Source organism: Xenopus tropicalis, chromosome 6 (assembly GCF_000004195.4).
Source record: "Xenopus tropicalis strain Nigerian chromosome 6, UCB_Xtro_10.0, whole genome shotgun sequence".
NCBI lineage: Eukaryota > Metazoa > Chordata > Amphibia > Anura > Pipidae > Xenopus > Xenopus tropicalis.
This window is the reverse complement of record NC_030682.2, coordinates 74940387-74967234: the sequence shown is the minus strand read 5'-3', so window position 1 is coordinate 74967234 and position 26848 is coordinate 74940387. Positions and strand designations below refer to the sequence as shown.

Sequence of the window (26848 nt, the reverse complement as noted above, 5' to 3'; positions counted from 1 at the left end):
GCCTTTCCTATATTTAAAAAGGGAGTAATATCTCAGCCTGGCAATTATAGGCCAGTAAATTTGACATCCGTGGTTGCCAAGTTATTTTAAGGCTTGTTCACATACAAAATTATGTACTGGAGAATGGCATTATGAGCAGTAATCATCATGGCTTTATAAAGGACAGGTCATGTCAGACCAATTTAATTGCTTTATGATAAGGTTAGTAAGAAGCTGGACAGTGGGGGTGCAGTAGATGTGATCTATTTGGATTTTGCCAAAGCATTTGATACCGTTCCTCACAAACGACTGTTTCCTAAACTAAGATCTATTGGTCTTAGTGAAGATATATATATATATATATAGAAAGCTGGCTACTGGATCCAGTACAGAGGGTGGTTGTTAATGGTGCATTCTCTACTTGGAGTAAGGTTCTCAGTGGGGTCCCTCAGGGCTCTGTACTGGGTCCACTTTTGTTTAACTTGTACATAAATGACTTAGAGGAGGATATTATAAGTAATGTATCAGTGTTTGCAGATGACACAAAACTCTGCAGGCCAGTCAATTCTATCCAGGATGTGGCATCCTTGCAGCAGGATCTTGACTAACTGGCAATCTGGGCAACTAAGTGGCAGATGAGATTTAATGTGGAAAAATGTAAGGTCATTGAATTAGAGAGGGTCCAGAGAAGGGCAACTAAGCTGGTGAAGTGTATGGAAAGTCTCAGTTATGAAGAAAGACTGGCCAAGTTAGGGCTGTTTACACTGGAGAAGAGGCGCTTAAGAGGTAACATGATAACTATGTATTAATATATTAAAGGGGACCTGTCATCCTAAGAAATAACTCCAAATTATTTTCTATATTGTTAGTTGGGCCTAAGGCATAGAGGCGGGGCAAGCAATATATGATTGACAGCTGGAATTTTTAAATGCCTTTATAATGGGTTTGGATGTGTTAATATAAAAATGAATTTGGGTTTCATGTTTAATTTGAAAAGGATTTTCCACAACCTCACTGCCCTTACTGTGAAAAACCACCTACGCTACTTTAAATTGAAGCTCTGTTCCTCTAATCTAAAGAGGTGGCCATTTTTATGGGAAAAAGAACATCCATTATCTGCCTATAATCTGTACTTGTACAGAGTAATTATGTCCCCTCGCAAGCACCTTTTTTTTCCCAGACATAACAACCCCAACCTTGACAGTCTAACCTCATAGTTTAAATCTTCCATCCCCTTTACCAGTTTATTTGCAAGTCTCTGCACTCTCTCTTTAGCTCATTAACATCCTTCTCAAGGACTGGAGCCCAAAACTGCACTGCATACTCAAGGTGAGGCCTTACCAGGGACCTACAAAGAGGCAAAATATGTTCTCATCCCTTGAGTCAATGCCCTTTTTTATACGAGACAGCACTTTATTTGCTTTACTAGCCACAGAATGACACTGCCTGGAATTAGACAAATTGTTAACTAAATAAAACCCCAGATCCTTCTCCATTAAGGATACCCCCAACCACTACCAATTAGTCAATACTGTAGCTCGCATTTATATTATTTCTACCAAAGTGCATAACTTTGCACTTGTCCACATTGAACCTCATTTTCCAATTTGCTGCCCAGTTTTCCAATTATGTCAAATCGCTCTGCCAAGTGGCAGCATCCTGCATGGAACTTATAGTTTTGCACAATTTAGTATCGTCAGCAAAAATAGAAACAGTACTTTCAATGCCCACCTCCAGGTCATTAATAAAAAATAAAGTTGAAAAGCAAAGGACCAAGGACTGACCCCTGTAGTACTCCACTAACAGCACTGGCCCAATTAGAAAATGCATTTACCACCATGCAAAGGGTATTGCAAATTAATAGAACAAGGTATGGTAAAGTGTTCTTGTTATAATGATGTTTGCACAGCCTTATGTCCCATCTCAATACCATACCTTCCAAGCAAAAGCAATGTTCTGGGAATAAATGTCCTATTCATAAAAAAGTATGTCAAACATTTCAACCTCCTCGTCTTCTTGTCTTTTCTTTGCCATTTGCCTTTACTATCTGTTAATTAAACTGTCTACTCCAAAGGAACTCATTTTCTGAGTTGTTTACACTTTCCTAACTGTCATAGAGATATTCCCTAAAGTGTTTTACAAATTGTCACATTTATCAACGCATTTCTGGCTTTGATAAATGTGTCATTTCATCAGAATGTGTAAATTTGAATTGCTCAATGACAGGACTGAGCTTTAAAGGAAATGTAAGCCCTCGAAACAAATTCATGTCAAATTGCTCTGCTCTTTTTCTCCTGAAATTTTCTCCAGACTCTGTGTCGGAATAACTGACAAGCAGATAGCAAGTGTGTAAAATTCATACATAATTTGGCACTTCCTAAATCACTTTTAAATATAAAAATACTGGTAGGCTGAAGGATGTTTTATTGGCCTTTCTAGACAAAATATTAAAAATATTAGAAAAAGTTGCTTTTAAAATTTGCGATGCACATTTTTCTACAGGTACATTACTGCATTTTGAACCAATAAAAACAAGTTACCTTTCCTGTTTGCATTTGCAAACCGACTGAAATTTGAAGACTGCCTGATCAAATGGCATTTGCGATTAAGGAACCGAGACAGCCAATCTGCAATTTTCTCCCCACAATCGTATGTATGCACTCTAAAAAGCAGAAAAACCCTTAGGAGCAAATATGATTCTGTACAGATTCTTGATCTGATATATCATAAAAAAGCAGCTCAACATCACTTGGACCCATTACAACTGAGGAATTTTGTGCCTCTAGTTACATATCAAAAGGCATACCTCTCAACATTTGAAAAATGGAAAGAGAGACAAAATGAAATGGCAAGTAATTTCTGGGGCTTTTGGTGTTGTTTTATGTGTTATTACAATTTTGCTAAGCCGTTTAGCTTATTAGTTACAATTGTATCTAAGTGCAGGTGTGGCTTGTCTGGGCTCTCTGACAAAAGCCCACTTATTTAATTAAGTCTGAGAAACAATGTATCTAAGTGCAAGTGAAGCTTATTAAGATTTCTGGGCTCTCTGCCAAAAGCTATTTTTTAATTAAGTTTGTATCTTTTTTAGCGTTCAGTGAAGGAGATCAAAGGAAAATGAGGGACTTTTCAGTAAGAATCCGGGACTGCCGGTTGAGCTGTTAAAAGAGGGACTTTCCCACGAAAATCGGGACAGTTGGGTGGCATGCAAAAAGCCATCACATTATTTACGTAATGCTCATTTGTAACCCAACTACTGTATATATAAGTAAGCTGCTTTGTAGCCATGGGGTTACCTGTTCAAGCTAAAAAAAGGAGAAAGGCACAGGGTACATAGCAGATAAACTATGTAGAATACAGGACTCATCTGTTGTCTGCTGTGTAACCTGGGTCATTTAGACCTATTTCCATGTGAATGACTTACCCCCACAGCTGCACAGCACCTTACTTATATAAACTGTAGTAGCAAACACACAATCAGTACAGGGCAGCAGTACATTATATTTTAATTACAGGTATTATCCAGAATGCTCAGGACCTGGGGGTTTCCTGATAAGGGATCTTAACCATAATTTGGATCTCCATACCTTAAGGCTACAAAAAAATGTTTAAACATTTAATAAACCCAATAGGACTGTTTTGCCTCCAATAAGGGTTAATTATATCTTAGTTGGGATCAGGTACTGTTTTTTTAATTACAGAGGAAAAGGAAATTTATTTTAAAAATTGGAATTATTTGCTTATAATGAGTCTATGGGAGATGGCCTTTCTGTAATTCAAAGTTTCCAAATAATGTATTCCACTGTAAAATGGAACTGTCATCTCCTAATGGAATGGAACCGTTTTCTCCAGCTTCATCTGAACATACTGTGATAATATAAATAATAGTTTCAAAGCCTAAATTTAGCTCCAGTAACATTAACACATACCTCCCAACTGTCCCACTTTAAGCGGGACAGTCCTGATTTCTCCGCCCTGTCCCGTAGTCCTGGATTGTTCTTCAAATGTCTTGCTTCCTAGGGGGGAGCTGGAGGAAGTTAATGGGGAGCTGGGGAATGCTAGGGAGGACGTTGGGAGGGAGCTGGAGGATGCTAAGGGGGAACTGGAGGATGCTGGGAGGGAGCTGGAGGATGTTTGGGAGGATGCTAAGGGGGAGCTGGATGATGCTGCAGTGGGGAGCGGCCCATAGTACAGGGACACTGGAGGAGGACCAGCAATGTTTTAGGGGGTCCCTGCCCTGGCACCAATGCAAAATGTAACACCTGGCTACCAATGTTTTAGGGGGGCCCTGGCTACCAATGTTTTAGGGGGACCTGGCTACCAATGTCTGTGTCTCCTTTGTACTGATGGGACTTTATACAGCTTTGGTAATTTTCTGAGTTTTGAATTGTTTAGAAATGGGTATTAGAGATGCTGAGGGTCAATATGTAGCATGGAATGCTTGTGCTACACTGAGTCTGTCATGATATACAAGTGCCACAGTGCGTAATGAAATCCTTAGGGCCACAATATGTCATAAAATGATTGGGGCCACCGTGTCTGTCTTCTGGTGCATATGTTATGCTTTTCAGGTGTGGTTTTGTAAAATGGGCCTGTTTTTGGGGCGTGCCTCCTTCTACTTTTCAAATGTTGGGAGGTATGTTAACAGGTTATTAACAGTACCCTGTAAGTTATACTGAGCTCTTCATCTGTGCAGGCCACTCTCTATACCACCTTCCTGTCAAGTAATTATGTTTATCTTCATTTATCATGAAGAACAGCAAGGAATGGCAGCTCATCATAGACCTAGAATATGCCTTCAGGAAGAAAGTCAAAGATAAATTCTTATATATAAAAGTATACACTGTCATAGTCAGGTGAAAATAACCTTACATGCAAGTGACTCATTCCAAGCATTGTACCAGGTGCTGAATTACAGACCCTGAAGTTTAATTAGTTTTACTGTGCTTTGGTTCCTGGTAAAGAATTCCACGTTTAAGTGCATTCCATATTTAAGTTTCTTGTTTCACATACCTATCTCCACAGACTTTATTTTGGCATACGGGAGCTTTTGCATCGCTGTCATCCATTAGAGGTGTTTCTATTGGATCCATTCCTGTTGACGCAATTGGGGATATAAAACATAAAATATTTGATAAAACAAATAAATAAGGCTATGTGTAAAAGTTTCAAGCCTGTCCCTGCCAAAGTTGGAATTCCCAAAAATTCCTTTTAGTTCAAAACAAACAAGAAAAACTCCATAAAAACAGCAAAACTGTATATAGTGTAGTATTTCCTTTTAGCAATACACCCTTTGTGATCCAAATTATAACTATACAGGTGATCAGTAGAGAAAAGATCAAATCTTTAAATCCAATAGATTCAAAAGAGGAAATTAACACCCCGTGCAAATATGAAAATATTACTTATATTAGAAGGAGAATGGTTCTTTTTGAACTATAACTCTCCACAAAATTAGAGTGTAGGTGGGTACTCACTGACCCCGGATTCAATGCAGGCGCATCGCATGATTGATAATCTTCCTTGATATTCCAAATCAGCATTATGGCTTTTACTAAAAGCATATAATAAGCAGGAAAATTGCCAATAGTGTAAAATCCTTTAGTTTAATAAAGTATAAAACATATATTGCACTTACAAGATTAAAAGCAACTTTGTGGCACTTAAAATACTCAAAACACTCTAACCAAAGTCTTGATCCCTGTCTCACACCAGTCCTCAAGCTGCTAGAATGTGCCTTCTGTCTTGGCTTTTAGTGCTGATTTGGAATATCACGGAAGATTATCAACCATGATTTCAATGTAATGGAGCCTGCATTATATCAGGGGTCTGTGAGTACCCACCTATATCTGTGCACTATAATTAGTGGGTGAGTTATAGTTCAATAATCTCCTTCTAATATAAGTTATATTTTCGTATTTGTACTGGGTGTCAATTTCCTCTTTTTTGCATAGAACCACCACAGATAAGGGATTTCATTTAATTATTAATATTGTTTTTAGAATCTATTGGCTGGTATTAAAAATGTGATCTTTTTTCTACTGATCACCTGTGATCCAGTTATACTTTGGATTACAAAGGGTGTATTGCTAAAAGGAAATACTACACTTTATATATCTTTGTTGTTTTTATCCCTTAGCCAACGGTGTTGGAGTTTTCTTATATATTACAAAATATTTGATGCATCCAAGTGGTATCTGCAGATATTTCATAACACTTTATTTTACATGGGAGATTGATATATTACAAACCGGATTCCAAAAAAGTTGGGACACTAAACAAATTGTGAATAAAAACTGAATGCAATGATGTGGAGGTGCCAACTTCTAATATTTTATTCAGAATAGAACATAAATCATGGAACAAAAGTTTAAACTGAGAAAATGTACCATTTTAAGGGAAAAATATGTTGATTCAGAATTTCATGGTGTCAACAAATCCCAAAAAAGTTGGGACAAGGCCATTTTCACCACTGTGTGGCATCTCCCCTTCTTCTTACAACACTCAACAGACGTCTGGGGACTGAGGAGACCAGTTTCTCAAGTTTAGGAATAGGAATGCTCTCCCATTCTTGTCTAATACAGGCCTCTAACTGTTCAATCGTCTTGGGCCTTCTTTGTCGCACCTTCCTCTTTATGATGCGCCAAATGTTCTCTATAGGTGAAAGATCTGGACTGCAGACTGGCCATTTCAGTACCCGGATCCTTCTCCTATGCAGCCATGATGTTGTGATTGATGCAGAATGTGGTCTGGCATTATCTTATTGAAAAATGCAGGGTCTTCCCTGAAAGAGATGACGCTGGATGGGAGTACCGTATATATTCGAGTATAAGCCGAGATTTTCAGCCCTAAAAAAGAGCTGAAAAAGTAATCCTCGGCTTATATTCGGGTATATACGGTAGATACTGATGTAACGCTGCCCAAGTGCGTAGCTGCACGCACCCCCCCCGCCGATGCGTGTCCATGCGCTTACTCTGCGACCCCCTCCCTGCAAAGGCAGCCCGTAATACCTTGCTACAGCCAGCGAGCGCAGCTAGAGCATTTGGCGCACACTCACGCGCGTCACGCAGAGCGCGACATGACACGTGTGCGCCGAATGCCGGTATGCATCCGATGGCTGTAGCAAGGTATTACGGGCTGCCGTTTTTCATAAAATTGCTGATTGTTGCCTCCGTGGTAAACGAAATGGAATTTAAATGAGCTGTTTAATGAATAAAGCAAGACCTATGCATTCTCCCTTGCACCATTTGAGGCATTCTGATATCTTTGGTTACAAGGAGAGCCAGCTCGGCAGATAAGAGTTTAGCTGAGTGTTAATGACCAGGAGGTATAAGTTCATGCCATTTTTTGCACCTGACAGTTCATCAATATGAAAATGGACATTATGCCTCAGGGGGATCGCACATCCTGCCAGACACATTCAGAGACATGTCTCATCCTTTGGATTTGATTTCTCTTATTTTATGCTCCTTAAGTCGCCAATTATTTTTTGTCTGTTCTAATAGGGCTGCAGTATGTGACACGTTGCACAGAAGCCTTATAACACACATGCTCCAGGGCTTTCTCTTCAGTGGGCAACAAAACCACTGACCCAGGCTGCCCTAAAATGGATGTCTATTAGCAACCAAGGTCAAATATGCAAAAGTAAACATATTAGATACCCATGGGCCCCCTGGAGGACCTGGCTGCCGTCCACCCCTCCGTGCCATCACTTATGATGATAACTCCATCCCCAATATGTAATAAAAGCCAAAACAGTAAGACGATGGAATACACAAATGTCTACATTATTATAGTATGAGTTGAGGTTTTCTACTTTCTGATTTGCTTTCTGTTCTACATTCCCCCTATGTACCCCCTTTTTCCTTCTGTGCTGGGATATCACTGTACTACATGCAAACCTTTCCTTTCTAATCACCCAAATTAAAATGATAACATGGTTGGCCAGTTGGACAAGTAATCTGGCGCTACCCTTACTACTCAGACACAAGCTAGTGTGCAGGTGTGTTAAAAGAAATGGATGCCTAGGCTTATACTCGAGTCAATAAGTTTTTCCAGTTTTCTTAGGTAAAATTAGGTACCTCGGCTTATATTCGGATCGGCTTATACTCGAGTATATACGGTATATGTTGTTCTAGAACCTGAATATATTTTTCTGCATTGATGCTGCCTTTCCAGACATGCAAGCTGCCCATGCCACACGCACTCATGCAACCCCATACCATCAGAGATGCAGGCTTCTGAACTGAGTGTTGATAACAACTTGGGTTGTCCTTGTCCTCTTTGGTCCGGATGACATGGCGTCCCAGATTTCCAAAAAGAACTTTGAATCGTGACTCGTCTGACCACAGAACAGTCTTCCATTTTGCCACATTCCATTTTAAATTATCCCTGGCCCAGTAAAAAAGCCTGAGCTTGTGAATCTTGCTTAGAAATGGCTTCTTCTTTGCACTGTAGAGTTTCAGCTGGCAACGGCGGATGGCACGGTGGATTGTGTTCACTGACAATGGTTTCTGGAAGTATTCCTTTGATTCCTGTGATTTCCTTTACAGTAGCATTCCTGTTTGTGGTGCAGTGTCGTTTAAGGGCCCGGAGATCACGGGCATCAAGTATGGTTTTACGGCCTTGACCCTTACGCACAAAGATTGTTCCAGATTCTCTGAATATTCGGATGATGTTATGCACAGTTGATGATGATAGATGCAAAATCTTTGCAATTTTTCGCTGGGTAATACCTTTCTGATATTGCTCCACTATCTTTCTGCGCAACATTGTGGGAATTGGTGATCCTCTACCCATCTTGGCTTCTGAGAGACACTGCAACTCTGAGAAGCTCTTTTTATACCCAATCATGTTGCCAATTGACCTAATTAGTGTTATTTGGTCTTCCAGCTCTTCCTTATGCTCAAATTTACTTTTTCCAGCCTCTTATTGCTACTTGTCCCAACTGTTTTGGGATTTGTTGACACCATGAAATTCTGAATCAACATATATTTCCCTTAAAATGGTACATTTTCTCAGTTTAAACTTTTGTTCCGTGATTTATGTTCTATTCTGAATAAAATATTAGAAGTTGGCACCTCCACATCATTGCGTTCAGTTTTTATTCACAATTTGTTTAGTGTCCCAACTTTTTTGGAATCCGGTTTGTACATAACACACATCACACACATTACTGTTCCTTTCCACATATTACTATGTTTGTATTGTATGAATGTATTTATTTATGTAGCACCACAATTGTACACAGTGCTTTATAAAGTGTGAACACACAGGGGTAAGAGCTAAAAGCTTTCAATATACAGTTCAGATGAAGTCCCTGCCCCAAGGAGCCTACCATCTATTAGGAGAAACGTTTGCAGATATTTGCAGATGTTTTAAAAGCGTTTGCAGATGTTTTAAAAGAAGACAATGGTCAACTGTATTGAATGCTGCAGAGATCCAGGAGTATGAACATGGAATAGTTTCACTGGTCCTTAGCAGCATGGATGTGGTTAATGATCTTGGTCAGAGTGACCTGCATGGAAACCTGACTGAAAGGGGTTGAGAAGTTGGTTGGTAAGCAAAAAGTTTAGCAACTGGTTGGTGACTATCCTCTCAAAGAGCTTGGAGGGGAAAGACAGGAGTGAGATTGCCCTATAGTAATCAAGGGAAGTCAGATCAGAGGAAGGCATCTTGAGTATAGGTGTAATAAGAGCATGTATGAAGGTGGACAGAAATATACCAGTTGAGAGTGACAAGTTTAAAATGTGTATGCAGGAAGAGAGAGCAAGTGGTGTCTGGAGAAGAGGAGAGCAGCTTTAACACTTCATCTTCACGGACTGGGATGCTCTAGGAAGTTTTGTACTGGTGAGGAGAAAGTCATACGGGTGATAATGCTTTGGCAGATGAGGTTAATTTTAGATTTGAAAGCCTAAAAGAGAGCAATGTTGAAGCAAGAGAGGAGAAACTTGTATTGAAGTCAGGAAGTGCACAAGTTTTTCTTCATAGTTGTTCAGATGATCAACTGCAGGAACGAAGCAAGCACATGGTGGTGTTTTAACAGGGTCTGGGATTAGAAGCTCATGTCAGTGTGGGGGAAAAGCAGCATGAAGATCCAGGAAGGAAGTCAGAGAGATGTTTTGGCGGATAAGTTGTTGAAGACAATTTGTATAGTTAATTCTACCATTCTACTCTATAAAATCATAGGAAAAACATTCTGCCATCTCTTTAATAACCCATTGCTCATAACCCAAAAGCTAACAATTAACTCATTTTTTCTCTAGTTATTACATTGCTCCATATGCTGAAAGCAAACACCAGACTGGTTTGCTATGGAACACTACACTGGGAAAATGTTTTCTCATTTTGAAATAAGTCAGGGTATTTTCTTACCATTCCTGCTCTTACTAAAACACATAAAAATCCTGAATAAATATAAATAAGAAAGTAATGGATAATTCCTGCTTTGCATGTTTTTAAGTATTTAAGTACAAGCAAGCCTAATGGCACAACATTGGTAGAGTATATATAGTTTACTGGAAGTTGTCTGATGAAAGTGAGGGTTTTATTGCATTTTCGTAAAGCAATACTGAAAGTTGGTTTGGAGCAGGGTCAGATAAAGCCTCCTGTAAGCTGATTTTATGATGCTTGTGTTGCTCTCCAAGTGTTTTTACATTTGATTGTGGCTCATGAGCAAGAAAGGTTGGGGACCCCTGATGTAGAGAGTGCTATTATGAGACAATTTGCAATTGGTCTTCATATTTTATTATTTGTGGTTTTTGAATTATTTAGCAGCTCTCGAGTTTTGAATTTCAGCAGCTATCTGGTTGCTAGGGTCCAGTTTAATCTAGCAACCAGGCAGTGCTTTGAATGAAAGACTGGGTTATGAAGAGGAGAGGGCCTAAACAGAAAGATAATAAAAAGTAACAATAACAATAAAATTGTAGCCTCACAGAGCAATCATTTATGGGCTGCCAGGGTCAGTGACCCCATTTTGAAAGCTGGGAAGAGATGAAAAGGCAAATGATAAAAAAAAACTATAAAAAATAAAAATTTAAGACCAATTAAAAGTTGCTAGGAATAGGCCACTCTATAACGTATTAAAAGTTAACTTGAAGGTGAACCACTCCTTTAACCCCAGACTTGACAGTAAAATCACTGGAGAAATGGCCAGTGAGCACTTCATTAACCCCAGACTTTCCTGTAAAATCACTGCTGAAATAGTGGATTTATGAAAAAGTACAAAAAAGGCACTAGAAAAAAAGGATAGTTATATCAATTCCCAATCACCATGCTTACCCAAGATTCCAAGAAAGAACAATATAAGGCAAACTAAGGCCCAAACAATTTAATAAAATAAAAACTGTGACTAATTTACTGCACAATAGTTAACAGATGGAGGTGGGAGGGAAGTACCAACCAGACCAGAAATCATGATTCCCAATTATGATATCATCATCAAAGAGTCTCAGTCACTAACTGTTACCTTCCCTGGCTTACTACTTGAAGAATGTGGTATGTGGAGGCCTGGAGGGAGGTGCAGCATGTGGTGCTGACTGGACAGAGCAAAGGCGAGCACTGAATTTCCAAATGGGCTGGTGGTGTGGTGCGGCCAGGGTAGTAAGGCACAGAGGCAGCAGGCAGACAGTATGATGTAGCTGGTGGTGCGGTGCTCATAGTCCAGTGATGACCGGTCTATTTGTCCTGACTGAGCCTGGCGGGGCCGTTGGTACAGGTAACACGTCCTGAGTCACGTGTCGTCCTGCATCTTGCTCTGCAAAAGCGTGTGCGCAGTGGCAGGGCAGGCACATCCTATAACTGCTTGGACCACTTCATTTGCAAAAATTAATTGGTGTGGCACTGTTCAAGCAAGGAAATGGTTCCAGGGGGAGTGCAGGGCTCCCATTGGCATGGGGCCCGATTACGACCAATCGGCCTAAGGCCGGCACTGCAAATAACCACTTTATTACAATATATTCAAAAGTATATTTATTGCATTTTCAGAATAAATATATTTAAACAGTATATGTTTTGCATCAGATATCAAAGAAAAAATAAATATTATAACAAATAATATTAAATAAAATAAATATAACAAGGTGGGCAAATTATCGATTCGAGCTGTTAGATGATTTTGGGATTTGCATTGCAGCAACAGATATAGGATTACAGACTGACATGATGAGCGGATGGGTTTTTTGTTCTGGGTTACACTTGGCTGTAGGTTATTTGACAGGGGACAAACCTGGCACCTCCTATACCGATCCACAACCAGTGGTTCATTGCTTCCCAACCCCTTGAATGTTGCTCCCAGTGGCCTCGAAGCAGGTGCTTATTTATGAATTCCTGGTTTGGCAAGATTTGGTTGCATAAAAACCAGTTGTACTGCCAAACAGAGCCTCATTTAGGCTGTCAGTCCACTAAGGAGCTACCAAATAGCCAATCCCAGCTATTATTTGGCACCTCTATGAACATTTTTCATGCTTGTGTTGCACTCCAACTCTTTTTACATTTGATTGTTGCTCACGGATTAAAATGGTTGGGGATGGGGGGGCGTGGTGTCATGGCGTGCTGAGAGGACGCAAAAAGGGGGGAGGGAAGGGAAGAAAAAGGGAAAAGGGGAAAAGAAGGAAAAAGGAAGGAGAGGAAAGGGGAAAAAAAGGAAGTAGAGGAAAGGGGAAAAAAAGGAAAAAGAAGGGGAAAGAAAAAAGGAAAAAAATAGAAAAAAAGGGGGAAAAAGAGAGAACTCTCTTTATACTTAAATCTCCTCACCAACCCTGGGAGAACCAGTTAACTAACCTATATATCACTAGAGAACAGACTATAAACTGCCGATATGGAAAACATCTGGGAGGGCGAAAAGGGTGGTTACCACAGTAGAGCCCACCTAGGTAAACATCTACTCATAAAACTGCTCGGGCCGAGGAACCCGGGAATTAGTCTAACTGGCCAAACTCATGCTCCCCACAGGGAATACTGTAGAGATACTGACGGGCATGACTTTGGGTTGTGACACGACCACTCAGTTAAATCTTTCTTGTCTGTGCAAAGCAGACTCTTTCCTATCTTTCCTACTTACTCACCTACTGCTCAGGAAAATAATACATCCATGGTTAAACCTGATTACTCATAAGAGATAAGAATTGGGTCTCTAAATGACAAGGGTCTCAACACTCCACTCAAACAGTACAACCTACTAAAAGAAATGAAGCGTCTCAGATTGCAGGTAATGTTAGTACAAGAAACCCATTTTAAAAAAGCCAAAGTACCCCTGTCGAGTCAGGGGATTCTCGACAGTTTACACTAGCACCCTGTACACTACTAAATCTAGAGGCACCATGATTCAAAGGCAGATGTGCTTAACCAGTTCTTTTCTTCTGTGTATACAGTAGAGGAGTCAATGGGCCAAGTCCCACCCAATAGCTTCACTGTTGCCTCAGCTCCAAACCTTACCTTACAAGAGATAAATGGTAAAATGGATCTCCACCTTATATACAAGTCCAACTGCTAAACTCTGTGTTAATGGTGAGCTGTCAGAATCTTTTTACATTAAAAATGGCACCCGCCAAGTGTGCCCCCTGTCACTCTTACTTATTCCTCCTCTCAGTTGAAAGTTTCTTATGTAAAGTCAGAGATAACCCAAACATATCTGGAATCAAAATAGGCACACGAGAACAAAAACAGCAGCATATGCCGACAATCTACTATTCTTCATAACAAACCCTAGGATATCACTACCAAATTTACTCCTAGAACTACAGGAATTCCACGAGATAAGCCATTTCAAAGTAAACCTATCGAAATCAGTAGCTCTCAACATATCACTCCCGCGGATAGACTTTAATGACATCATGCGAAATTTCCCCATGAAGCCCTCACACTCCCACTTTACCTACCTAGGAATAATAATCTTCCCAGAATTAAAGAATTTATTAATCTCATAAATGTATTTAAACTAGATCTACATACATGGGCAAAAACAACAATATCCTGGGTGGGTAGAATAAATAAGATGAACATACTGCCATGCACTATCTGCCACCTAACTTGTGACACCTGATGCCCATGTGTAAAAAAATCACAAGCAACGTCTTCCTTTTTTCTCTATATCCTTAACCTTCTTGTTCTTCCTGTTCTTCCTCTGTTCATTGGATGTGAAAGATCTTTTCACATCCATTCCGCATGAAGGAATATTTTTTACACCTACAGGGATGTGCCACGGGTGCCAATATGGTGCCAGTATGGTGCCAATATGGTGCCTAACATCTTTATGGACAATTTTGAAAAGGTTTATGTTTTTTCCAACACTACGTATAAACCTTACATTTGGAGCTATATGCGCTATGTGGATGATACTTTTTTTCTTTGGACTGGCACTTTAGATTTATTAAATTAATTTTTATTTTATCTGAATAATGTTCATCCTACTATTAAATTCACTCTAGAGGTGGATTCCTCTGAGATGCATTTTTGGATGTTATGGTAAAGGTTGTAGGTTCCAATTTTGTTACTTCTGTTTATAGGAAACCGACTGATAAGAATAACTTCTTGAGACTATCTAGTTTCCACCTACAAGGGTTGTTTAAGGGGCTCCCGAAAAGCCAACTAATGCGTATTAAATGTATTACATCAACCCCCGAGCTGTATGAGGAAGATGTATGAGGAACCATCCATAGCATGGCACTAGGCACAAAGTAGGTGGCTTCTTTACCTGTGATAGTAAAGATGTCATCTACTGTGTCAAGTGTCCATGCGGGCTGGCTTATGTTGGGCAGACTACTAGAACCATTAAAGTTAAGCTCAACAAGCACAAATCTACTATACGTAATTACCAACCGCAACCCCCCCCAAAAAAGTACAAAAAATGAGAAGGGTAAGGATATAGAGAAAAAAAGGGAGACGTTGCTTGCCAAGCATTTTTTTTTACACATGGGCATCAGGTGTCACAAGTTAGGTGGCCGATCTTAGAAAAAATAAAGGCCAAACAAGGACAAGAAAAAAAGAAGGTACTGTCACAAAGGGAATGCTATTGGATCTGGCTTTTACAATCCCAACATCCAAAAGGGTTAAATGAGGAATTTAATATGGAGTGTTTTCTATAAATATAGGCCATTTACTATTATGTATGTTTTTATTACAAATATGTAATCCTCTTGGTTGCACATCAGGGATAGATACTTTATTTCCGCTGCATGTAGGGTAAGATACTTGTTTTTTTGTAACTAACTGATACATGAATTGAAACATGTTTTTAATTGTAACAATTTTAGTTTAATGTGGTTGAAATGTTTTGTATTTTAGTATCCTGTGGGGAATGCCGTTTACTTCAACACTTGGTTTCAGTTTTGTCAGGAGACTTGAATTTTAAACTGTGTTTCTTGATGGGAAAACTGTTTACATGCACTTATTGCACTTTTTCTATGCACTGTTTACATTTTGTACACCATGCTGCTAGTAAAGTATAAGAGGATTTGTTTACTCACCGATAAAGCCTTTTCTCGGAGTCCTGTCATGGTAGCACAGGTACTAGTGGGTTAATGCAGTCTTCCCTTTAGGAGGCAGGATAGCAAACAAAAAAGAACAGGCTTGGGTCTGTCCCCCTGACTGCCCTCCCTCTTCCCTGCATTAGCCCCACCTCCAACAGTTACGGCTAGCACAGCTGATATTAGAGATTGGGTTCTTGTATGGAGACTTGATGTGTGTTGCCGCCTGTAGGAATGTCCTGACATCTGGGTGTAGCGTGAGTTGGTCTTGAAACAGTAGCGAAAGGGCGGACACTTGCACTTTGAGGGAGTAAACTCCCAGGCCCTTGTCCAGGCCTTCTTGAAGGAAGTCCAGTAGTGTAGGGATATGGCATTTGGAAGTATTACGTTGCACTTCTGTGCACCGTGTGAGGAAGGTATTCCAAATCCGATGGTAGGATGCGGCCGTGGTTGGTTTACGGGCTTTAAGAAGCGTGGATGTCACCTTGTCGGAGAAGCCTTTCCGTGACCAGATGGCGGTCTCAATAGCCATGCCGTGAGAGCCAGGTTTTCCAGCGCAGGGTGGAGCAGTCCACTCTGGTGTTAAAGGTCTGGCCTCAAGGGGAGTCTCCAAGGTGGTGGTGCTATTGCTAGTGCTTGGAGGTCGGAGAACCACGGTCTTCGTGGCCAAAATGGAGTGAGGACGATGGCTGTTGTCTGGAATTGGAGAAGCCTGCGGAGGACTGGGTGGATCATGGAAATGGGGGGAAAGATGTATACTAGTGTGTAGTCCCAAGGCGTGGTCATTGCGTCGATTGCGAATGCTTTTGGGTCTCGGTATCTGGTGCAATAGCGAGGAACCTGTTGATTGAATCGGGAGGCCATCAGGTCCACCTGTGGGGTCCTTTGGAAAACGGCCTTGTGGAGGGACCACTCTCCTGGGTCTATGAAGTTCCGGCTGAGGAAGTCTGCTTCCCAGTTGAGATGGCCTGGGATGTACACTGCCGTGAGGTGGGAGTGATTGTCTTCTGCCCATTGGAGTAGCTGGGATACTTCCTTCCAAGAGGCGTGGCTCTTTGTGCCGCTCTGGTGATTTATATAGGTCACTGTGGTGGCATTGTCTGACTGAATCTTTACTGGGTGTCCGTGCAGTAGGTGTGTCCAGTGGGTGATGGAAAGGAATACAGCTCAAATTTCTAACAAATTGATGTGGAGTTTTGCCTCCTGTGGGGACCATAGTCCTTGCACTGTTCTGTGGCCGTAGATGCCACCCCAACCGAGTAAGCTGGCGTCTGTTGTGATGACTGCCCAATTGGTGAATGAGCAGGTCCTGCCTGCTGGGAGATTCTTGGGTTGGAGCCACCATTGTAGAGAGTCTTTTGTGCATTGTGACAAGAATATTGGGCTTCTGAGGTCATGCTGAAGCCTTGCCCATTGTCTGAGGGAGTATAATTGTAGGGGCTGCATGTGAAACTGGGCAAATGGGACTAGTTCTATGGTTGAGGTCATAAGACCGAGGAGTCGCATGCAAGTTCTTGCGGTGATTGACTTTGCGTCGATGGCTTGTTGTGTTGCCACCTTGAGGCATAGTTGTTTTTCCGTTGGAAGAGAGACCATGTGTTGGTTGGAGTCGACGCGTACGTCTAGGAAGACGATGGACTGCGCTGGGATTAAGGTACTTTTTTGAGGTGTATTTGCCACCCATGTGCTTCTAGGATGGTTATGGATTTGTTGGTCCTGGCCCATGATTGGGAGTGGGACGGGGCTCTAAGCAAGAGGTTGTCCAGATAGGGGAGGACATGTGGTCCTTATTGTCTCATGTAGGCCACTAGGGCTGCCATCACCTTCATGAAAACCTGTGGGGCCATGGCCAAGCCGAAGGGGAGTGCCTGAAACTGGAAATGTCTTCTGGCGAATGCAAACCTCAGGTATTTTTGATGATCTTGGTGTATAGAGATGTGTAGGTAAGCGTCCCGAAGATCGATGGACATGAAGAAGTCCCCCTGCTGTACACTGGCTATGACGGAGCTCAGGGACTCCATCTTGAATGATGGTACCAGTAGGAATTGGTTTGGAAATTAGCATGTTGTCTATGGCCTGTTTGAGTGTGAGTCTCTTTTGCGCTGTGGGAGGCGTATTTGATTGTAGAAATTTGCCGGGGGGATAGTGGTGGAATTGGATATTGTAGCCCGAAGAAACGAGTTGAGTTAGTAGACAGCCATGCCTCCCTGAAGAGTAGGAGGCGGCCCCCTACTGCCTTCTGCATCCCGGGAAGGGCTTGGTCTTCATGCATCCTGAAGTTTTTCCGAAGTCCCTTTAAAGGGACGTCTCTGTGTGTTCCAGGTCAGTTTCTTGTTGGGCCGGCAGGTCTTTGTGGATCCTGAATATGTTTTGTGGCCTAGAGCATTGCGGGGAGAGACCGGTGTAGCTATTGGAGCGAAAGGGCCGCTTGGGTTGAGAGCCGCTTAGGCGTGTTTTCTTGTCTTGAGGGAGGAAATTACTTTTTCCACCTGTAATCTTGTTGATTATATCTAGTTCTGGGCCGAATAGTGAGGCACCTGTAAAGGGTCGGCACTCCAGGTTTTCATCCAGAGAGCCCGCCTGACATGGCGGAGGTCTTGGCAAGTAGTTGTAGTGTGTCCAAGGAGGAATCACAGACAGTTGGCTGTGCATGTCGAATGATTCATCTGTGGTTGCAGCGAGGGCTTCTTCAAGCCATAAGACTGCCGTGCGCAACACACAGGCTGAGGCTACAGTGGGTTTGAAAGCTGTATTAGTAGAAGAAAAATGTTTTTGAGTAGACTTTCAGCCTTCCTGTCCATGGAATCCCGAAAAGACGTTCCGTCTTCTAATGGGATGGCGGTGCATTTGGCCAGCCTAGCTACCAGCGCGTCCACCTTAGGGATGTTGTCCCACAGGTCTTTGTGTGTTTGGTCAAATGGGTAGAGAGTGTAAACTCGTTTGTCTTTAGCTAATCTGCGATCCGGGGTTTTCCATTCTTTTTTAATGAGCTCTTCTACTGTCCCATGTACTGGGAAGTGTTTTCGGTGTCGGTGAGATAAACCAAATAGTTTAACTAGTGTATTTTGCTCCTTTACCTCTTCCTGAATACCCAGGGTTTGAAACATGTCCGTGAGTAGGACATTAACTGCCTCTGACTGGGACCTATGGGATAAACCAGATGAGTGTGTAACTGGGTCTATACTTTCTGAGTCACTAAAGGCTGGGTTCTCTTCATCTGAGGTATAGGCCTCTGTTTCTGGTTGTACGGGGTCTGAAGATGCACTGGTCATTGGGCCAGCTGTAGTGGCTTTGTCTGATGTAACACTCTAGTGAGTAAGTTGTACTGTGGACAGCTTTTCAAGTGAGGAAGAGATACCCAGTAAAGTGGTTTGAAGGGTTTAAACCAATTGGGTATATCGGATGGGCTTTCTGTATGTTGTGGGGAAAGCTTGCTCCGTTTGCTGTCTTGAGCATGCTCCTTGGGCTAAGAGCGTTTATTTTGCCGTTTGCCCATACCCTGAGCTTGTTCTGTGGGTCTTAGTGGGTCCCCTGTATCTGGTCTGGGCGAGTTAGATACCTCAGATGCCATGTTAGGCTACTTAGTGTTTGAAAGAAATATAGTAGAGCCAACAGAAATAAAGGAGGTGCTGTGCTAACCGTACCTTTAGAGTATGGGGCCTTAGAATGCCTTTTGCACTTCCTCTGCCTTGCACAAGAGATCCCTCCCCGCATTTCTGACTGCGAGCCGATCCGCGCGCTGTAATTCCCCTGCCCTGCGCTGCAGCGGAAGTGCGCTGATGCGAACCGCGTCTTCCGGTTGGCACGCCTCAGTGAGGAGAAAAAATGGTGCCGAATTTGAAAAGTGGCGCCTGATGTCGGGAAGCGTGGCCGCAGTGCGATCGGGTGGCTGTGGGGGGGGGATTGGTGGCTTCCCTGACAGCGCAACGGCTTGCCTTAATTGTGAGCCAGTTTGGTGACGGTTCAGGTAGCACTACAGCATACCCTGCGAACCGAGTCCCCTTTCTTGGAACATCAGAGCTAGCGCTGCAGCATAGTTTTTTGTCCCCTCTTTTGCCCCCTGGTAGTGGCAGTGTAGGAGCATGCCATCTGTGTCAGTTTGTGAGTATTAGTGGGGTGGGGGGGGGGTCCCTGGCAGCATAGAAGCGTGCTTTGGTGGGGAGGGTTTGCACCCTTGGTCCTGGATAGCAAAGATCCTTGAGAGCGGCTAAAGAAAATAAGTCAAATAGTTTAAGGAGTAAAGAGCATAATAGTAATAAAGATAAAATGAAGTAAAGTAAAAAAGGGATAAAATGAAGTCAAAGAAAATAAAATGAAGGGAGCATAGCTCCCAAAGCTCCTGCCTCCAGGAAGCAGGATAGCAAAAAACTGTTGGAGGTGGGGCTAATGCAGGGAAGAGGGAGGGCAGTAGAAGACTGCATTAACCCACTAGTACCTGTGCTGCCTATGGACGACAAAATTTATATTATATTTGTGTGTTGTTGAAATATTTATTTAAATGTGTTAATTAATTATGCAAATGATTTGACATAAAATGTTGTCACTTTCACAGACCCGTATGCTTGATAAAGGGGTTACTTTGCCCCGAAACATTGCACCTCCGCAATAAAGATTTTTAAAGGGCTTGTCCCATTTTGCAGCTCTGAGTGCCTGTGTCCTGGGAGGGTGCCGATCCCTCCAGCAGTGTGCACTGAGTGCTAAATATTTTAAGGGATGGAAACTACAATTACACTCCGGAGCAAGATTTTTCTACACAGGCTGACAGTTTAACCCTTTCACTGCCAGCCGTTTTGGTTAAAGCGGAACTTGTATTGCCAGACAGTATTTGAACATTTTGCACTGTTTCACTTTAGGGGCCTTTCCTCGGGGGGACTTTTAGTTTACCCAGGAAAACAATATATTGTTTTTTTCAGGACAAACTAAGCTTTCAAAATATGGTAGAATTTTGGTGTAATTCCAATTCTGTAACAAGATATAGGCTTCCAAATGTCTAAAAATTTAAAAAAAATCATATTTTTCAAAATATAAACACACATACCAGAAACAAAAATTATTTTATGCACAAAAATACAACTGATTTGGAAAGTCCCATGTCTCCTGAATGTGCCAATACCAAATATATATAGTTTTATGGAGAATTCTCACTTGTATAGGTCAAAAACTCCCAGCAGTACACTACCAAATTTCCAAAGCACTGCTTCACAAAGCTGCATACTTTAGATTTCAAGGCCAAAACTTCCACTAACAGAAGGTTTATACCAGAAAATTACACATTTCTGGAAAGAACAGATTCTGGGGAATCCAGAGTAGGCACAATTGTCTGTCTACTCCAAACTACCAAGTCGCAATGCTTTTCTAAAGTTATAGGTTTTTATCAAAATTTGTGAAGTTTTAAAAAAATTGCTTCAAAGCTTCGAGTCTATAGTATCTTATCTCCTACAGGTCATAAAGTAACCAAATAAAACACCCTAAATATGAATGCCAGGGGTCCACTGAACAGTTTGATACCCAATATGTATAGGTTTAGCTAAGTATGTGGCATGTAGGGGCCCAAATGTGAACATACCCCCATGTGATCTATCATTTCAGCTCCTGCAAAATCAACACATTTACATTATTTTATGTGGAATAAAGCTAGTAAAAAGTATGCTCACCCCAGAAAGTCACATATTTTTGGAAAGTACACATTCCCCCGAATCTAAAATGGGTACCCATGTCTTTCTACTCCAAAGTACCAAGCCGCAAAGCATTTAGAAAGTTAGCAATTTTGATGAAATTTCCAAAAATCCCTTCATAGCTTCCAGTTTCCAGCACCTTATCTCCCACATAGCATTAGGTACCAAGATAAAACAACCTAAATATGAACACCAGGGGTCCACTGAACAGTTTGATGCCCAATATGTATAGGTTTACCTAAGTATGTGGCATGTAGGGGCCCCAATGTGAACATACCCCCATATGATCTATCATTTCTGTCATTTTAGCTCCTGCAAAATCAATACATTTACATCATTATATGTGAGATAAAGCTAGTAAAAAGTATGCTCACCCCAGAAAGTCATATATTTTTGGAAAGTACACATTCCCCCGAACCTAAAATGGGTACCCGTGTCTTTCTACTCCAAAGTACCAAGCCACAAAGCATTTAGAAAGTTAGCAATTTTGATGAAATTTCCAAAAATCCCTTCATAGCTTCCAGTTTCCAGAACCTTATCTCCCACATAGCATTAGGTACCAAGATAAAACAACCTAAATATGAATGCCAGGGGTCCACTGAACAGTTTGATGCCCAATATGTATAGGTTTACTCAAGTATGTGGCATGTAGGGGCCCCAATGTGAACATACCCCCCTATGATCTATCATTTCTGTCATTTCAGCTCCTGCAAAATCAACACATTTACATCATTATATGTGGGATAAAGCTAGTAAAAAGTATGCTCACCCCAGAAAGTCCTATATTTTTGGAAAGTACACATTCCCCCGAATCTAAAATGGGTACCCGTGTCTTTCTACTCCAAAGTACCAAGCCGCAAAGCATTTAGAAAGTTAGAAATTTTGATGAAATTTCCAAAAATCCCTTCATAGCTTCCAGTTTCCAGCACCTTATCTCCCACATAGCATTAGGTACCAAGATAAAACACCCTAAATTTGAACACCAGGGGTCCACTGAACAGTTTGATGCCCAATATGTATAGGTTTACCTAAGTATGTGGCATGTAGGGGCCCCAATGTGAAAATGCCCCCCTATGATCTATCATTTCTGTCATTTCAGCTCCTGCAAAATCAACACATTTACATCATTATATGTGGGATAAAGCTAGTAAAAAGTACACTCACCCCAGAAAGTCATATATTTTTGGAAAGTACACATTCCCCCGAACCTAAAATGGGTACCCGTGTCTTTCTACTCCAAAGTACCAAGCCGCAAAGCATTTAGAAAGTTAGCAATTTTGATGACATTTCCAAAAATCCGCTCAAAGCTTCCACTTTGCAGCATCTTATCTCCCACATAGCATTAGGTACCAAGATAAAACACCCTAAATTTGAACGCCAGGGGTCCACTGAACAGTTTGATGACCAATATGTATAGGTTTACCTAAATATGTGGAACATACCCCCATATGATGCGTCATTTCAGAAAATAAACACATTTACATCCTTTATGTGGGATAATGCTACAAAAAAGTACGCTCACCCCAGAAAGCCATATATTTTTGGAAAGTACACATTCCCTCAAATCTATAATGGGTACACATTTCCTTTTACTCCAAAGTACCAAGCCGCAAAGGTTTCCTAAGTTTGCCGATTTTTATGACATTTCAGAAAATCGCCTAAAAATGTTGCGATTTGCCACATTTATCTCACACAATTTCTTGCGTACAAAGGCAAATCAACCCAAATAGAAACACCAGAGGCCTACTTAACAGTTTGATGCCCAGTACGCATAGATATACCAAAGTCTGTGGTGTGTACTGACCCCAAAATGAAAATAGCGCATATGGATTTCTAGCCTGCCAACTCAGCTTTTGCATACAGAGCCCCCTGTCAGCGTATTATGTGCTGTAACACCCCCAAACTATACAGAAAAACCCAGAAAACCATATATTTTTGGAAAGTACACATTCTGACAAATCCAACATGGGTAAAGAGTCCTTTCTACACCAAAGTACCAAGCCGCAAAGCTTTCCTAAAGTTAGTGGTTTTTATGACATTTCAGAAAATCGCCTAAAAATGTTGCGATTTGCCACATTTATCCCACACAATTTCTTGCGTACAAAGGCAAATCACCCCAAATAGAAACACCAGAGGCCTACTGACCAGTTTGATGCCCAATATGCATAGATATACCAAAGTCTGTGGTGTGTACTGACCCCAAAATGAAAATAGCGCATATGGATTTCTAGCCTGCCAACTCAGCTTTTGCACACAGAGCCCCCTGTCAGTGTATTATGTGCTGTAACCCCCCCTAACTATACAGAAAAACCCAGAAACCATATATTTTTAGAACGTACACATTCTGAGGAATTCAAAATAGATAAAGTTATTTTTCTACACCAAAGTTACACATGGCAAAGCTATGCTAAAAACAGATTAGGAATACTAATACAGGGATAAAAATGCAATAAAACCACAAAAATTGTGCAAATTAGTGAAACAACAAAATAAGTCACACAACAGCGTAATTAGTGGTCAGAATATCTTATCCAATAGTCACGCTGTCATAATAAACAGTTTTTAAGGAAAAGAAACTAAAAACAAAGTGGTAAAAAAAATTGAAAAATTTAAAAAAAAAAAAAAGTGTTTGTGTATACATGTGTGTGCATGTGTAAAAGTTGTGTGACAGTGTGTAAGTGTGTATATGAGTGTATATAGGTGTATATAAGTGTGCAAAAAAAAAAAAAACCCCAAAAAAACTGTAAAATTGTGTGCTGTATGTGTGTGTACATGTATGTAAGTGTATGTAAGTGTGTGTAAGTGTGTATAAATGCAAAAAAAATCACCCTTACCTGTCTTCAAGTTTGCCTGGTCCTGGTGCTGCAGTTCTGCCCTCCATCTTGCGTGAACTCGCGTGGGCGGCGGCTAGGGAGGAAGCAGGAAGCCGGCAGTAAGCAGCAGACGCGATGCAATGCGTCTGCTGCTTGGGGGGGAGGCCCTGCAACGATCGCGTTGCAGGGCCAGCCTGACAGCCCCCCTGGCTCGTTGCCCAGGGGGCTGTCATGCTTAAAAGCTCTCTGCGGAAGCGACACATGCCGCTTCTGCAGAGAGTATGTTTACCTGCCAAACGACGTACGGCGCACGTCGTTGGCAGATAAAGCCTTTTAATGCCACAACGTACGCCGTACGTCATTGGCATTTAAAGGGTTAAAACAATGGAAGACCTGGTACCAAACCGTACCATAACAGACCTGGATAGATTTAGATACCATCAGATGCACCATTTCCTCCACAGCCTTGCTCCAGCGCAAACCCCGAGACCTGAACTCACAGAAATAGAACAGGTTTGGAATCACAATTTCCCTTCTCTATAAATGTCTCCTAAACCTAACCCCAAACCTGTGTGAAGACAGGTTTAAAGAAAAATGGGAATCTGACCTGAACATAAACATGGAACCAGAGCAATAGAATACAATAACACAATTAATTCATTCAACTTCCTCCTGTACTAAAATACAAATATTGGCCTTTGACCCCCCCCCCCCGTTTTCCGGCAGCTGCACCCCCGGACGCGAGAACATCCATCAACACCTCTCCTCCAACCAGCTATACCTGGCCTGACACCTGCAAACAGACCAAATAAGAGACGAAGGACGAAGATCCCATCCTGACGGCCCCTGCCTGAAGTTAAGCAACAAGACCAAGGAATCATATCGGACCAACCCACAAAATAATTGAGCAGAATGTCTACATGGCTTTCCCTATTTTTTCCAACTTTCCTTTCCTTAATTCTTGTTCTAGTTTAAATTATTCATTGTCTCGCCCTCTCTCACCCTTCCCCATTGTTATACTCAACTTTAACTTTGTTTTACTTGATAAAACCAGACAGCACACCATTGTTATTCACCAGCTTACCAACTGGCAAGGAGGACCCAAAAAATACTACCTGCTCTAAGGGGCACACAGCTGCCCCTCAAAGATGGGTATCCCATATCTTGAAGTATCGGCTGCTGCTACCATTCACTACTATTTCATTATGACTGACAATCTCTCAGGTTTTGCATATTGTGATTCATCTGCACTGTTGAATATAAATGTACCACAAGTGTGCTGTTCTGGATTGTTATGCTATAAACTTCAATAAAAATCAACATTTAAAAAAAAAGATCCCTGTTCTATAGCATTACAAACAAAATATAGAGCTGTTAACCCCCCTATTTCTTCAGGAGTTACCAGATTTTGAAGGCTCACCCTATTCTCCCATCCCCCATCCACATTCTCCCACTTTTTTCAAAGTCTCACAAAATCCTGTGGTGAATTTTGGGTGCGCATGTGCAGCAAGCATTTGGTGAAGTCATTTGATGCATTTATGCATGTGCAGGCAGAATTTTTCGGCTTTAGCAACAATTTTGTGTGTGCGCGTGACATCACTTCTAGAAGAGTGACATCCGTGACATCGCTTCTGGGGATTGGGGGAAATTTCCTGCATTTTTCCCCAGGTGACATAACCAGGTTGACATCTGAAAATAGAAAACTAAACACCTTTTTACTCTACATTTAGCTGTGGTATGATACTAATGTTCTATGTAATACAATACCCCAGACCTAGTTACATCATTTTAGAGAAACCAGCAGTGCAGACTAATAGTCATAATGAGCAATAAATATTGATATAAAAATAAAAAATAATATGCTAATCTAGGTTACTTTATATTAACCTTGCATGAACCAAATTATATTCTTTCCAGTAGGTGGCACCAAATAATAATGTAAAAGGAGGCTTTCGAGAAATACAAAGCAAAGAAACTGGCCTCTTTTGTTTACACATTGCTTTTTGAGGGCAAATAAATATAAATCATCTAATTACAGCACAGCAGTCAGAAAGGTTTTGCCGATAAAATAATCTCAAAATTGACTGCAGATATCAAATTTTACATTTTTTTCAGCTGCAAGACTCAGTGTTAAAGGAGAACTAAATCCTAAAAATTATGGCTAAAAATGCCAGTTTTTTATATATTGGACCAGCCTAAAGGGTCAGCATATATATAGTGGTAATGATCCAGTCCTTCAAAGTTATCACAGGGGGTCACAATACTAGATTCTGTTTGAATTGTCTGTGACACTCACATGCTCAGTGTGCTCTGAGCAGATGTTAAGTGGCAAATTATCAAAGAAAAAGTATGGACGTTTTGATTCCATAGTAGTGCAGGTTTATTTTTTTTTTTTTTAAATATTCTTTATTTTCATTTTCAACACTAAAATTGGGGATACAGAAGGCAAGAGGGGGGAGGGGAAATCAAAAATTGACATAATCCATAAACAGTTACATTAGCAACAAGTCATAACAACAAGTGTATATCTAGCCTACATAGTGCGTCTATCTCTAAAATCTCGTTCTTATACGTGACTTCTCTACCTGTCTTAAACTGTTTGTTAAGGGGGGGTTTAATTTAATGAAATTAAGCCAAGGTTTCCAGATTCTCCAATACTGTGCACTTGTTTTATGCAAAATATGAGTAATTAGTAGTGCAGGTTTATTGCAGCGACTTTGTCCAGAATGCCAGGGCCCTAAGAAGCAGTAAGTAGAACACTCTAAATTTTTGCAGGGATTTTTTTTTTCTCAGTTACAAGATTTTCATATACATGTAAATAGATTCCCTAGTAGATGAAGAGCAGGAATAAACTGGTGTTAATTTATTACTCTACCTATGGCCTTGTCCGAAGATTGGTAACTTCTGGAACATGGTGGAA

General features: G+C 41.1%; 1 protein-coding gene across 2 annotated transcripts in view; it reads right to left on the bottom strand.

Moving 5' to 3' along the window:
• The window catches only part of mocos (molybdenum cofactor sulfurase), a 465613-nt gene that overhangs the window by 79541 nt on the left and 359224 nt on the right, over positions 1-26848 (bottom strand). For both annotated transcript variants that reach the window (XM_018089449.2, XM_002940985.4), the window contains 2 exons: positions 4990-5071; positions 2520-2641 (listed from right to left, as the gene is read on the bottom strand). In XM_018089449.2, coding sequence (XP_017944938.2) covers positions 2520-2641; positions 4990-5071 — 204 coding nt within the window. The remainder of the gene's footprint in view (positions 1-2519; positions 2642-4989; positions 5072-26848) is intronic.